The 16272-nt window shown below is 40.2% G+C and overlaps 1 protein-coding gene across 1 annotated transcript in view; it reads right to left on the reverse strand.

Annotated features, from left to right (window-relative positions):
* The window catches only part of PALLD (palladin, cytoskeletal associated protein), a 121285-nt gene that overhangs the window by 7560 nt on the left and 97453 nt on the right, over positions 1–16272 (reverse strand). The window contains exons 10-11 of the mRNA XM_006161454.3: positions 8116–8210; positions 4472–4604 (exon numbers count right to left, since the gene is read on the reverse strand). Of these exons, the coding sequence (XP_006161516.1) occupies positions 4472–4604; positions 8116–8210 (228 nt within the window). The remainder of the gene's footprint in view (positions 1–4471; positions 4605–8115; positions 8211–16272) is intronic.

Raw genomic sequence — 16272 nt, forward strand, 5'->3', positions numbered from 1 at the left:
TGGGATGATATCAGAACAGGGCCCTCAGCTCTGGCAGAGAGAAAGGATTGTTTAGAGAGAGATTTTTGCTATAGTGTGCATGCGCTCGCTAGAGAATGTGCTCTGGAAAAATGACGTCCACCAGAACAACAATACTAATACTCAGCTGGCCTTTGTAGAGCATAAAGCTTCTCAAGGAGTGGCCATAGCTGTGGAGACATTTAGTTAATGCATCCATCAGCACCTGGGATGATTAATATTTTATAATCCCTGAAACTGAGAAACAAATTACTGAGAAAGCCATCATGACAAATTAGCATCACAATGGAAACTTATAAAATCTTGAGACTTTGACAGCTGCGCAGACCAGAGATCAGATAAAAAGATCACATTTAATTTCTGATAATACATTGTGCTACAAAGGGTCAAGAGGTTTACCATCTGCCAGTTTCTTACAGTTTTGACCTTGATTTGGAGTGGGATAGCACTGTTAAGGGTGGCCTTTTTATCCCCCCTTCCCTCTACTTTACAAGTGAGAAATTATATTCAAAAATATGTCAGTAAAACAATTTTTTTGAAGAACAAATTTTGCTAAAATCAGCTAGAAAATGCACAAATTCCATTCCTGATATGTGATGTTAATTTACACTACCTATAGGATGCTTCCTTTCATACACGTAGCAAAAATTTAGAGACTTAAAGAAAAAAACAATCAAGTAAATGTAAATCACTGGTTAAAAGGATGAAGTGATTTTGGAAACATAGTTAGGCAGCTTGGCTGTGAGAGGACCATGCTCTGTTGGCCCATCTGTGCACCTGCTGCCCAGCTCCCCATAAACATGCTTCTCCTGGCTGGGGGTCACTAGAAGTGGGCGGAGGAAGAGGAGGTAGACAGTTCTGGTCAGGCTCCTGGCCTTTCCCAGAGTTAGAAATAAAGTGGCACTGTGTGTTCCCACCTTACTAGTTAGACTCTGGACAAGCAGGCCATCTACTGACCGAAGCCACTGCCTGTGTACTTGAGCGACATAACCGAAGCACCGGCCACGCTCAAAACACCTAATTCTCAGTGGACAGTTACTTTTTTTAAGGCAAAGGACCAGACCCTGCCCCTCTACCCTTTTTCTGACTCTAGTCCTCCTGACTGAATGAATAAATGAAGCGAAACTTTAGGTCAAGTTTGAACAGATCTGTGCTTGCAGTGCACGTGGAAATGGAGAGAGGAGAGCATGCTCATTACTAGAGGAGTAAGAATAGTTATTTCCCCTAAGATTCAGTACCAAGTCAAGGAGAGTCAGTGTCTAGGAATGTACTTCAGAGATTTAAAAGGGAGAGGGGGGTTGGGAGAAAAGTAAGTGGTTGCTTTAGTGTTTGGCTCACTTTCGAGATACTTTTTCCTTCTCAAAGCTGAAATACACTGACAATTGTTTTTTTCTAAGTGGGTAACACTCCATCTGCTTATGTGGCAATATTTTTCACAGCATTTTCTTTCTTTCTTCTTTTTTTTTTTTTTTAAGAGTTTTTTGCATTATGGCACATGCGCTTGATGGAGAGAAACAGAAAGGGAGACAGTGAGAGGGAAAGTGAGAAATCACCCTCTAGGGGTATGCCACACTGCAATCCCTTCTCCTCCATTTTCTTCCTGGAATCTTGGGCACACACGTGCGCACACACGCACGCGCACACACACGCACACACACACACATACCCAACATGAGTTTCAAGCCACTGGGTCTGGAACTTGAACCATGGTCCATCATGTGGGAACCCAGCGACATAAGTGCTATGCCATTTGCTAGCCTCAGTACATTTTCTTTATTCAGGTTAGATCATCATAGTGAAATCAACAAGTAGAGATTATTTTTTATTTCTAAAATTCTTAAAAGGTAGGGAAGGACTTTTATGGATAGTTATGCCAATATCCAGTGGACAAAAGTACTATGATTTCTTCCTTAAATATGATAAAAAAAAATAGAGATAACAGTATAATGAATCTCTGTACACTCATCATTTAGATCCACTCTCTTGCCATTTTGTGTATTTTAAAATAAATCCCAAACTTCATGTAATTTTACCTCTGAATAGCTCAGCACATGTTGCTAAAAATATAAATTGTCCTTACATAATCACAATTCTGTTTTTGCACTAAAATGAAAACCTTCATATCATTTAATAACCTGTTTAAAACAAAAGTTCAAAATTCAATTTTCAGTTGACCCAAAACATTCTCTTAAAGTGTTCTGTATAAATTTTTATTTTTTAATAATTTTTTAGAGAGATTTTTGCTATGGGGTATGTGTGTTTACCAGAGAGACAGGGAGAGAGAGAGACAGAAAGTGAGAACTCACTCCCCTGGGGGGACAGCCACACAGCAATCCCTTCTCTTCCATTCTCCTCTTGGGATTTTGGGCATGCACATACATGTGCCCAATGTGAGTTTTAAGCTGTCAGGTCCAGGACTTGAACTGTGGTTGACTACATGGGAGTCCAGCAACATAACCATTACACCATCTGCTGGTCTCATAAATTCTTTTTTTTAAACATTCCATTTATTTTTTAAAAAGATTATTTTATTTAAACTGACAAATGAAAATTGTATATACTTCTCATGTACTACATATTTGGAAATATATTTACATTTTGGAATAGCTAAATTGAGCTAATTAACATATACATCACCTCACATACTTATTTTGTTATGAGGACACTTAGAAAAAAACCTATGCTCTTAGCAGTTTTCAGGTATGTGATACATTGCTATTCACTATAGTCACCACATTGTACAATAGATCTCTGGAACTTATTCCATCTCTCTAACTGAAATTTTATACCTTTATACATCTCAACACGCCACCCATGAGAACCTGCTAACTACCGTTCTATACTTTGTTTCTGTAAGTTCAGCATTTTTAGAGTCTACATGTAAGTGTAAGTCCACATCTGTATTCCCAATGGATTGCATTTCCTTTAAATCTGTAACCAGTAATGGGATTCCTAGCTTACATGGTAGATCTGTATAAATGCTTAATATAGATAGCAATGTTGCAAATACACACACGTAAATATACACACACTCGTACTTGATTTGTGTATTTATACTACAAAATAATTATGTTGGAAAATAAGATATTTTTAAAGAGTAATTTTATTCTTTCTATGTAATTCTATAAGCCCTGATTTACTTCTTGCAAAAACAAATTATGCCAAATTCGTCTAAGAAGCTCATATAGGTGTTCTGCATTCCTAGACAGAACCAGCAGAGGGAGCCCAAATAACTTTTAAAAACTTATCCATGTTCAAGAGCTACATTTTAAAATCAGATAGCAGTGGGGCAAATACAAAACAAAAAAACTTCAGAGCCATGATTCTTAAACATTTTTGGCTTTGAGCTCCTTTGAGAAATGGGTGAAATTTACACACACAATTTGTATGTAATTTCAGAGTTTACACACCTAATGAGTAAGAAACCTGTCTACCTAAAGACCCTGGGTTAAGAAGTCCTGCTGCAAAAACAGGTGAAAGAAGGATATCCCTCTGACTTCTCTTAAAATTAAAAAATGGGAGGAACAGGGACCAGCAGATGGCATAGTGGTTACGTCACTGAACTCCTGTATGGCTGACCACAATTCAAGTCCCAGTTCTGGTGGTTTCAAAATCACACCAGGCTTGTGTGTGTGCATACCCAAGGTCCTGGGAGGAGAGTGGAGAAGGGGTTGTGGCACAGCCATCCCTCCAGGGAATGGATTCTTGCTTTCTATCTCTCTGTCTCTCTCTCTGATTCTCTGGTGAATGCATGTGCCCTATAGCAAAACAAATCTCTCTCTGAAAGAAAAAAAAAATGGGAAGAATAAAAGTCAGAGTAGATACATGGATACAAATGTGTGTGAAAAAGGATAAAGAGCAAATTAGGACATAGCAGATCCATCACATTTATTACTTCAGAAAAAAAAGAAAACTTAAAAGAATAAATAAAATCTACTGACTTTCTGGAGTATAATGTATAAAGTTTTACGCAAAGAAACTATTTAATATAAATTAAAAAGTAAAGGAGAAATGATGAAAAACAGTATGTAAACATCCAATATATTTCACTCATTTTTACCCTCTTAAGCTGGAATCTTTTTTTTTTTGGAAAGGTTTTTGCTATAGGGCGTGTGCACTCGCCAGACAGACAGAGAGAGACAGAGAGACAGAAAGTGAGAAATCATCCCCTAGGGGGGATGGCCATGCCGCAATCCCTTCTCCTCCATTCTCTTCTTGGGATCTTAGGCACGCACACACACATGCCCAGAATGAGTTTTAAGCCATCCGGTCCGAGGATGTGAACCGTGGTCAACTACATGGGAGTCCAGCGACATAGCCATTACGTTAACTGCTGGTCCCAAAGTTGGAATCATTTTATACTTCGCATGACTTCCCCTAAGGAACTAAAGAGAAATGGCAACAAAGGTTGAGAAGTGAGGCCACAGATATGTAGGAAATAACCAACTCTTACTTTGCAATCCATTCTGCAGAGTTTTCCTTCTTGAACGGTCAGATCTCCAGGAGCCTGCAAGAAGTGAGGTCTGAAGAATCGCTCCTGAATTGGTTCGTTTTCATCTCCACTGTCCCTTGACCTAGAACGAGGCCTTGAAACAAGACAGAGGAAAAACAGATGGACAATAGTTATTTCTAGGCTTTTAGTCATCTATTTTCTGAAAGTACGTGGAGTAATAACCTACCTATCTGATCCTTACCCCCAAGATTTTACACATTCAAAAAAAATTGTTTTCCCATTCTGAAGGCTGTCGATTCATGCAAATTGCTGTGTCTTTTGCCATGCAGAAAATTCTTAGTCTGATGTAATCCCACTTGTCTATTTTTGGGATTAACAACTGTGCTTTGAAGTTTTTGCCTACTCCAGTGTCTCCCAGAGTTTCCCCAGTGTTTTCCAGGGGCAGTTTTATAGTCTGAGGTCTTAGATTTAGATCTTTGACCCACCTTGACTTGATTTTTGTCAAAGGTGACTGTGGCACTTATACTCTATGGAATACTATTCAGCCATAAAAAAGACAATAAAACCTTGGTTTTTGACAGAAAATGGAAGAATATGGAAGATTTACTGCTGAGTAAACTAACCAACCTATGAAGAAGAGACATTGTATGTCCCCACTTAATATATACCGAGTGTCTGCACTCTATGACTGAAACTTATGGACTAAAGGATATAGAAACATAGTAAATGGATGTGAATACCAGATATAGTGTGTGTAAAAGAGAAAGGTCTGAGGAAGGACATTTAGAAGAAAAATAGGGAGACAAAGCATTAATGGAACAAAGAAATGTGGTATTATCTGTTGAAGATAAATTTATAGTTTTGTCAAATGGACTAGGGAGAAATGTTCACATGTTGAAATATTCACTTTGTAAGCTAAATAATGTGATGGAATGTATAAAAGAAATTTAAAAATTAAAAAATTAAAAAGAAGATAAAACAAATCATGTTTAACTTGGAAGTTCACTATAAGTTTGATAGTCTGTTAATGGCAGACTACTGTAAATCATAAAAGGAAGTGGAAAAAAATGGGATACTACATATGAACATATTTTAAAGCTTTATGAAAAGTAGCAGCAGCTGTTCATTTATTTATTACTGAATCTTTTTTCAACAGAAATTACTGTACCTTTCCATCCACTGTGATTTTACATTTCTAGGAAATTAAAAGTTCTTATACTTTATAATAGTTTAATACATTTCTAATCAAAATCCCTTTTCCTATTAATCAGGAAAATAAATTACACTTTTAAATAAGTTTTTTCCCCCATTTATTATCCATGTGCTTAAAGACATATTTCTGCTTTAAAATAAAATGTTGCAAATTTGTTAGATTTTGTGCATCTCTCTTACTTTCACATATGTTGCTGGAGGAACCTTTAAGGGGAATACAAATTACATTAATTGACAGGGAAAACTTAAGACCAAGATGTTGAATAAAATTATTTAGAAGATAAGTTTAAAAAAACTTAACAAAAGAAAAGGCAAGAGTAGAATGAGTGAAAGATTAATACACTAGGCTAATTAACTAGCCTTTTAAAATAGTTATCTTTTCCAAGTACAGATCTGATTTATGAGAAAAATGCTTTCTAGGACCCTGACATGGAAAAACTGAAATGTAGTGAAGACCACAGGAAAAGCAGAGAAGAGTGATGAAAGACAGCAGACTTAACACTCAGTACGGTGTGTTTATAGCTACAGACACAGGCCTCAAGTCCCGTGGACAGATGCTGCCACAACAGGGTTAGAATGAAATCTGCACACGCCGAGGTGCCAGAATCATCTTCCAAGTGCTGAGCAAAGTGCTCTGTGAACCCAGTCCCATGAGGACATGTAGACCTACCACTGGTCTGATGCTCACTCAGAGCTTCTGCTCACCCTCTTTGAGCCTGTGTGTTCTATTTACGTTTGCATTTAACAAGGCAGAACTATAAACGATCTGAGTAGGAAACCAAGCTGATAGGCCAGTGGACTTACTGTGTTCTTTTTTTAAGTGCAAATACGTTACTAAGAAGTAATACCCCTTTTCTGTCCCTGTAAACCACACTATTCCTTCAGCATCCTCAGGGCCACCAGGGATGGAAAGCAGCCTCTGTTGTTTACAGATATCTGTTTGAGCATTTAAAATGTGACATATTTTACTTACAAGATCTTAAAATTATTTATTTATTTATTTATGTAGAGGAAAAAAGTCATTTATTCAGTAAAAGTGAAAGTACACTCCTGAGAGGTGGGACTGGGTCTGAATGGACAAAGAAAGTGGCTTAGAGGCCTGGTCTTGGGTTTTTAACTAAGTGATAGAAAATGAATTAAAACTAGCTGGTTTTAAGAAATATAGTGTTGGGCTGGCCTCTCAGCCTAGTGGTTAAGGGAGCTGGATCCCACATGGCCAGCCATGTGGTTCGAATCCTGGCCCCAGGAGCTTGAAAAATACATCAGGTGTGCATGCATCTATGCAGGCATGGAGAAATAGGAGAAAAAGGACTGCAGCACGGCCACACCTCCTTGGGCGATGGTGCTTTATCCTTTGCCCTGTCTTTCTCTGGTGAGCACACACATACAAAATCTAGTGGCACTAGCTCACAATGGTGAACCTAGACAGCTGTGGGTTAGAGAAGTTTGGTTTGAAACATTTGTGTACCATTTGCTAGTATTGTCATGTTAATAAGCCATGTAAAGGTGCCCAGTCTTGATTTCTTTCATACAAAATGTGCCCTGTTTAGCAAACCGATGATGTATATCTGAACATCTTAACGAGTCTTTGTTCCCTCCCCCTTTCTGAATCACAAAGGAGTGTAATTATCAAGGAGTTACACACTTCAAGTATTCACATTCTCTACATTTGTGATACTAGGATTCTAACAGTACTGAATTTAGAGTAATAAATAAAACAATAACAAAATAAATAAAATAGTTACACTTCTGGGAAGAAACATCTGAATTACCTTCTGACATGAGGATGTCCTGAGGGAGAGCGGGGACTGCGACCTCTTTGGTTCACAGCCTGGACCATTAGCCGTCCAGTGCAACTGACGCGGCCCTGCCATGGCCAGCCATGTGGTTCGAATCCTGGCCCCAGGAGCTTGAAAAATACATCAGGTGTGCATGCATCTATGCAGGCATGGAGAAATAGGAGAAAAAGGACTGCAGCACGGCCACACCTCCTTGGGCGATGGTGCTTTATCCTTTGCCCTGTCTTTCTCTGGTGAGCACACACATACAAAATCTAGTGGCACTAGCTCACAATGGTGAACCTAGACAGCTGTGGGTTAGAGAAGTTTGGTTTGAAACATTTGTGTACCATTTGCTAGTATTGTCATGTTAATAAGCCATGTAAAGGTGCCCAGTCTTGATTTCTTTCATACAAAATGTGCCCTGTTTAGCAAACCGATGATGTATATCTGAACATCTTAACGAGTCTTTGTTCCCTCCCCCTTTCTGAATCACAAAGGAGTGTAATTATCAAGGAGTTACACACTTCAAGTATTCACATTCTCTACATTTGTGATACTAGGATTCTAACAGTACTGAATTTAGAGTAATAAATAAAACAATAACAAAATAAATAAAATAGTTACACTTCTGGGAAGAAACATCTGAATTACCTTCTGACATGAGGATGTCCTGAGGGAGAGCGGGGACTGCGACCTCTTTGGTTCACAGCCTGGACCATTAGCCGTCCAGTGCAACTGACGCGGCCCTGCCAGAGACAGCAGCAAAGACAGTTATTTGCTGTGTAGAACTATTAACCACAGAGATGCTATTTCATAACAAATCAGGGTGCCACCTAAGTAGTAACACCAAGCCCTCTCAGAAAATCACTTTCCCTGGTTAAGCTCCTCAGTAAAAGACCTCGGGTGGCAAGGTCTGTCTGGGAACTGTTCAATAAGCTTTAGTGTTTTATTCAGAATGATCTTTAAAAAGGCAACGCTCGTTGAATTCATTGTAACCAGTGAAGGTCTCCCTAACACATGCGTTGAGTCACGAATTACAGCAGGTGGACATTACTCTCTGGCGATGATTCCATTTTCATGGTCAAATACCTAACTGGAGGTGGCCGGTTCTGAAATCACAATGAGACAGTTTTGATCTTCCATCAGATCTTTTTAGTAATGTATTTATTAAGTGTAGTGACGTCTTTTCCCCAAACCATTTGTTAAAAGAGATTTCAGCATGAGTATTACGTAGGAAGTACACGTGGGCCCAGAGGCGCATCATAACTACACGCCACCATGTTCTCATGAAATGCACATTTTTGAGACTGAAAACCAGGAATAGTTACATACCTAAAATAGATAAATGGGTCACATGATCAATGTCTAGCTAATGAAAAGCTACATTTTATCTCTTAAATTTGACAATTAAAGTTTGAAAAACGCTGTTATGTGTATAGATAAAATAATACCTAGGGAACCCAAATGACATGTTAAGTCACTTGTTACTCTGGCTTTTTTCCAGCCCTATCTCTTAATATTTTCCTTCACTGTCACGAGCAGAGTAGCAAAACAGATGATTTACTCCTTCACTTTCTCCTCTCCTCTCTCAGGAGAATGAGCAATGCCCTTCTAAATTCTTTTTTTTTTTTTTGGAGAGGTTTTGTTATAGGGTGTGTGTGCTTGCCAGAGAGACAGAGAGAGACAGAGAGACAGAAAGTGAGAAATCACCCCTCGGGGAGGATGGCCACACCACAATCCCGTCTCCTCCATTCTTCTCTTGGGATCTTGGGCACACATGCACACGTGCCTGGCCTGAGTTTAAGCCACTGGATCTGGGACTCAAACCGTGGTCAACTAAATGGGAGTCCAGTGACATAGCCATTACTTTAACTGCTGGTTGCAGCCCTTCTAAATTCTAAAAATGGCCAAAAAATAACAGCAAGATGAGAAAAATGAGAAGCAGATGGTGAATTCCAGCTCAGGGCTGATGAGCAGCCCTCCGGCACACTTATGTCAAAGTTCTACACTTTTCATTGCAAGTTGTCAGTAAAGGCAGTAGCAGAAGCAGGAGTATTCTGTGTTTTGAAGAAATGCTTTCCAGCTGAGAGTGGGCTTCAGGGGTGGAGAGAAGGAGTACAGAAAAAACCCTTAGCAGGATTCAGTGAAGGGCAGGAATCCAATAGGTGGGGCCAAAGCCTGAATTTCTTTAGGGTTATAACCACCCAGAAAAGGCAAAGATACATAGGATTGTAACACAGATAGGAGAAGAATTAGGAAATACCAAATAGAGAGAGGTAGTCACAAAAAAATAAATGTAATGAATCTTCTAGCACTAGAGAGGTGACTCCCGTAAACTTAATCTTACAGCACTACATAGGAGACTCCCTCTAGCACTGAGATCAGATTACAACACTGTCTTCCTGAAAATTTCCAAGGAGAGATGAAGTATAACAACATGATGAAGAATTATTTTCTTTCTTTCTTTTTTTTTTTTTTTGAGAGAGATTTTTCTCCTATAGGGCATGTGCGCTCACCAGAGAGGCAGAGAGAGACAGAAAGCAAGAATTCACCCCCCAGGGGCAGCAATCCCTTCTCCCATTCTCCTCTTGGGATTTTGAGCATGCACACACATGCACCCGGTGTGAGTTTTAAGCCTCCGGGTCTGGGACTTGAACCATGGTCGACTATGTGAGAGTCCAATGATGTAACCATTACGCCATCTGCTGGTACCTGAAGGAGAATTATTTCTAACTTAGATTAATTGTATCTGAAGCTCAGGCCACTTGATACTGATTCTCTCAGGCTGAGCTCTTGGCAAACTCTTGAGATTCTCTAAAGTAGCTTGAAATCTAAAAAATCAATTTCATCTAACCCTTCCAAATTTATATGCCTGCTATGGAAAAATCTGTGTCTGACTTGCTTAGAAGAGCGCCATTGAAAATGACCCAAATGGGTCATTTTTGGCATTGGCATAATGGCTATGTCACTGGACTCCCATTTAGTTGACCACGGTTCGAGTCCCAGATCCAGTGGCTTAAACTCAGGCCAGGCACGTGTGCATGCGTGCCCAAGATCCCAAGAGGAGAATGGAGGAGAAGGGACTGCAATGTGGCCATTCCCCCTGGGGGGTGTGTGATTTCTGGCTTTCTGTCTCTCTGTCTCTCTCTGTCTTTCTGATGAGTACATGTGCTCTATATAGCAAAAACCTCCCCCTTTCTCCATCCCCCCCCAAAAAAAAGAATGACCCAATTGATACATCCTAGCAGAGGCTTTAACTATTGACATAAAATCCAGGTTTCCTTTTGGAGGTTGAGGACAAGGACGTGTAGGTTTTTGTTTTACAAAAATAACTTCAGTTGTACTGATAGGGAGTATGGCTTCTTTACAAACTGCTCCTGCTTAAGACCATACACACAAATACTGCCACAGAGTAGTTCCTTACATTCCCATATGTAAGGAAAAGGAGTATGTCGGGGCCAGCACGTGGAATGGAGATTAGGGAGCTGGATCTCATATGGCCGACTTCACTGTTTGGGTCCCAGACCTGGTGGCTTGAAAGGCACACCAGGTGCATGTGTGTGCATGCCCAAAATTCTAAGAGGAGAATGGAGAAGAAGGGATTGAGGTGTAGCCATCCCCCCCTGGGGGATGACTTCTTACTTTCCTCTCCCTTTATCTCGGGACCAGTAGATGGCCTAATGGCTACATTGTTGGACTGTCATGTAGTCGCCCATGGTTCGAATCCCAGACCCGGTGGCTTAAAATCACGCCAGGTATGTATGCGTATGTGCCCAAGATCCTGAGAGGAGAATGGAAGAGAAGAGATTGCGGCATGGCCATCCTCCCTGGGGGGTGATTTCTTGTTTTCTGTCTCTGTCTGTCTTTCTGGTGAGCGCATGTGCCCTATAGCAAAAACCTCTTCCTCCTCAAAAAAAAAATCCTCTTCCTTTATCTCTGTTTCTGGTGAGTGTACATGCACCACGACAAAACTTAAAAAAAACAAAAAAATAGGAAAAGGAATATGTTAACATTTGTCCTCCATTTCTGTGTCAGCCTTCACTTCTGAAATATGAAGCTGGAAGGCAGGGTCTTCAGGAAGCAGAAGAATCAGTTTGATTTAGCATCTATTGGTTAAATGTATTACTCACCAATACATGATCAGGAGCATTTGGAAAACATCCAGACTAAGAAGTTCTATGATTTTGACATTTTTATTTAAAAAAAAGAGTCTAGAATTCAGTGAAGCATTTTTTGGAAGATCCCTCCAGTGAGTAACTTGGAAAGTTCAAATGTCTAAGTCCAAACTCATTTATGAGAAAGATCATAAAGAATTAGTGTAAAATGATTTTAATCATATAAATGTGCCATTAACTCTGGTAAGCATCCTAATTAGTAGGCTCTGATGCATATTACTGCTTTTGCATTTGCTTTGATTAACTTTCTCATTTCTGTCTGCTTTATTATTAACACATGAAGTAATAATGGAAGTGAATGTTTAAAGTGAAGCTTGAACTAAGCCAGGAAACCTCATGATGCCAAAACAAAACAGAATCAACAAACAAACTTTTTTATATTTAACTCAGCTGTGGGTTATTTTTCTAGTCCAAGCAAATCCACAGTTTTAAAGCTATAGTACAAATAAGAAGTCTGAACTCAGACTGATTCTGTATTAAGCAGCCAGCTTGTAAAGATTATTGTACAAGGCCAATTATTTACATAATATGGAAATAACATTTATATTTCATAGCTTTTGAAATTTAACTTGTGGCACACAGGTCCTTATGAAAGCTCACCACTTGTATACATAATGCAGTTTGAGGAAGCATCAAACTGCAAAACAGCCATTCCAAAATCCAAGTGCAATACAAAGTATCCTAGCAACACAACAAAACAGAGGAAAATATTCATGTTTAGATTTAGTTGTGTCTTAAAGATGGGATTAGAGTCTAAAATAAACCGTGTTTGTGATGTTCGTTTTGGCATTAAGTTTGGTCTAACACTGCACAATCACTCATTATCTTGCTAAACTATGTGGCTGCTTGGGTCTCTTATGAATTGCTTGAGCTGCACACACTGAGTGTGGTACACAGGCCAGAGCGTGGAGACAGCCGTGTGTTCTATCCCAAACAGGATTTGGATGCCGTCAACAATATCGAATGTGTTTCTTATTCCCCCAAGATGAACCCAGGTGGAAAAACAGCAGATTCTATAAAATAGCTCGTGGAACTGTAGTATTTTCCTCTTTCCTTGGTTTTCACCCTTCTCTTGGCCACTTTCTGTAATGATTTTCCACCGCTCAGGGAAGCTGTCGTCTGTGTTTCATTACCAAACTGATTTTTCCACTCCAGCCTTTTCCTCTTTCCCTTGGTCATTTCACATCATGTAGGCTACAGTGTACTAGGAAAAAAAGCTGATGTTGTCCTCTTTCAAACCAAATATTTAAAAATGTGGAAAAACATTTATGGTAACTAGAGGGCATTGAGGAACCGAAATCTGTCAACTGCTCTTTATGCTATTGTGATTAATATATCTTGAAAGGTTTAGCTTTTACTATTAGTTTTTCTTAGTGCCTATATATGACATGCCTCTTTTAAATCACGTTCTAATTCACAAACTAAGGATAACAAAATACTTCAGTATATGATAACAGATGTTATGGAAGTTGAGATTTATGACAGTGCTGAACATTTCTATAATGCTACTGCTATAGCACAGATGATAACTTGGGACAAGGGTTAGGTAAAATATGGTCTGTCACTTGTCTTGGATTCAATACGACTTTATTTTTCTTTTTTATTTAGGTATTGGGTCGTCAGAAAAGTCACAACAAATTTTTGCACAGAAAAACACATCACGACAACCTAATATTTATTTACGGGGAGTTTTTTTTGTTTTTTTTTTTGTTTTTTTGCTATAGGGCACGTGCGTTCGCCAGAAAGACAGAGAGAGACAGAGACAGAAAGCCAAGAAATCACCCCCCCAGGGGAGATGGCTATGCCGCAATCCCTTCTCCTCCAATCTCCTCTCAGGATCTTGGGCACGCACGCACATGCACTTGGCGTGAGTTTAGGCCACCGGGTCCGGGACTTGAACCGTGATTGGCTACATGGGAGTCCAACAACAAAGCCATTACGCTAACTGCTGGTCCCCCTGGTGTGTTTTTCAAACCACTGTGTCTGGGACTTGAACCTCGTAGTCTGCCATGTGGGATCCAGCTGCCTTAACCACTATCCAGTGGCTGGTACCTATTCTGTTTTTCTAATGGGTTGTAAAGTTCTTATCAATTTCTGTTTTTTTTTTTTTTTTGGAGAGGTTTTTGCTATAGGGCGTGTGCGCTCGCCAGACAGACAGAGAGACAGAAAGTGAGAAATCACCCCCCAGGGGGGATGGCCACGCCGCAATCCCTTCTCCTCCATTCTCCTCTTGGGATCTTGGGCACGCACCCACACATGCTGGGAGTGAGTTTAAGCCACCGGGTCTGGGACGCGAACCGTGGTCGACTACGTGGGAGTCCAACGACATAGCCATTACGCTAACTGCTGGTCCCAAGTTCATATCAATTTCTAGGTAATGACTAAGAAAACCTTTACTGCCATATTTCAACATACCTTCTACTGAAGACCCCAGAATAGGGAAGAAGGAGTTTTACTCTTGGGATTAAAATCAACCAGGCGCTATGCTCAGAAATTTGGAACGGCGACTAATAAGTGGAATGAAAGTCAAAACTCTCTTCAGAAATTTCAACGGGAGTTCCATGTCTGTACACACTGAGGCCGGAGCATCTACTTTTAGGACTTCCTTACTCTCTTCAGGAATTTCCTCTCCTTTTGCCTATCGTTAGTTATCTGGGTAGAAAAGCAGACTTTCAGCCTTTTAATTAAATTACTAGATGTACCAACTAGCCTTTGGCGGCAGCTGGAATGCTTGGTATTAAGCCCTGGTCTGGTCACTGTGACCATGGGCTTCTTCGAATCTTTTGCTGTCTCTTTTAGGCACAGTGCAGTCATATTACCCTTTGCTTACATTTCAGCTGGGATGGGATATTCTACCCTAGTTACTTCGGCTACCTGATGTAAAGCAGTCCACTTCTTGTTTGTCAACCCCCAAAGGGTGGAGGCACAGAAGCAGAGAGGGCTGAATGTGGCCTGCTCCCGGGTTTGGTAAAGTGGCGGAACACCACGGCCTGGAACAAGGGCAGTGACCACTCTCCTTTGGGCCATTCTTGGCCCTGAGAGAGCTGGGCACAGCTTCCCAGCTTCATGTGTGGCTGGCGTCAGCTGTGCTGTGGGTGTGGCCGCTCCCAGCTCCTATTCCCTCCACCCTAGCCCACAGCTGTGGCAGTTGTGGCACGGCCACATCTGCTGCCTAGCTCTTTTCCCATGGGAGTGATAAAAAGGAAAAGTCAGGAGGTCAGAGACCACACACTCAGCAACACGTTGGGTAAAAATTCCATGTCAACCTGACCTGCTTTCATGCTAGCAACTGTGGGAGCAGGACGCCCAGAACAGAGCTGCTCCTTTACATCCTGGCTCCTTGGGCTTCTGCCAAGGCTTAGGGCTGCTGCTCTAGGATGGGCTAATTAGTGTCTCTGAATTGAAATAATGACAAGAACTGGCACTGATTGAAAGCCGACTGTGTGCCAGGTAAACCAAGCGCTTTTTACGTGTGCTTAATATTTAAATCCATATTAGTATTTGCATTGGATAGAAGAGGAAGTGGGCACAGAAAGGTGAGTTGCTAAAGGTCACCCAGATTACAAGTGGCAGAGCTAGAACTCTAACTCAGATCTGCCTGATGCCCACGCTCACATTTTCTTTTTTAAATTTTATTTTAATTTCTTTTATACATTCAATCACTACATATCACTTTGCTTATAAAGTGAATTTTCCCAACATGATACACTTCACACCAGTCCAGTTGAGGGTACTACACACATTATCATCCACAGATAATAATCCATTTCTGTGTCCCATAAATGTCTTGTCTCTCTATTTTTCTCCCTAATGTCTTTCCTCACACTCTCCCCCTTCTCATTCCCTCTTCCCCACACTGTACCTAGTATCTGTAACTATTTTCCATGCTTCTACATCCTCTAAACTTTCAGCTTCTGCCATAGAATGTGGACAGTCAGTATACAGTAAGTGGAGACATACAGTGTCTCTCTTTCATAGTCTGGCTTGCTTCGCTCAGCAGTAAATCTTCCATATTCGTCCACTTTTTATCAAAAGCCATGGTCTTGTTTTTATATCTAAGTAGTATTCCATAGGGTATCTGTGCCACAGTTTTTCAATACACTCATCTATTTGTAGACATTTGGGTTGGTTCCATGTTTTAGTAATTATGAATAATGCCACAATAAATTAGATGTGCAAGCACTTTTCTGACTGAGCGTTCTCCTGTTCTTTGGGTAGATACCCAGGAGTGGAATTGCTGGGTCACATGGTAGTTCTATTTGTAGATCTTTGAGGAACCTCTGTATTGTTCTCCACAATAGCTGGACCAATTTACATTCCCACCAGCAGTGCAGGAGAGTTCCCATTTTACCACAGCCACTCACACTTTCAACCCTACACTATATAGCCTGCCTACCAGGCTCTAGGTTTCTTGGTACTCTGGTCTGTCTTTGTTATATCCTTTTTTTTTTTTTCTTTTGATAGCTTTCTCTTTATCCTTTTCCTGTGTTTACAGGATTTTTGAGGGGGCTCGCTCTCTCTCTCTCTCTCTCTCTCTCTATATATATATATATATATATACATACACAACTTTGGGTCATATTATTATTTTTTAAATTGACAAATGATAATTGTATATATTTATGGGGTATGA

Source organism: Tupaia chinensis, unplaced genomic scaffold (genome assembly GCF_000334495.1).
Source record: "Tupaia chinensis unplaced genomic scaffold, TupChi_1.0 Scaffold138601_1, whole genome shotgun sequence".
Classification (NCBI taxonomy): domain Eukaryota; kingdom Metazoa; phylum Chordata; class Mammalia; order Scandentia; family Tupaiidae; genus Tupaia; species Tupaia belangeri.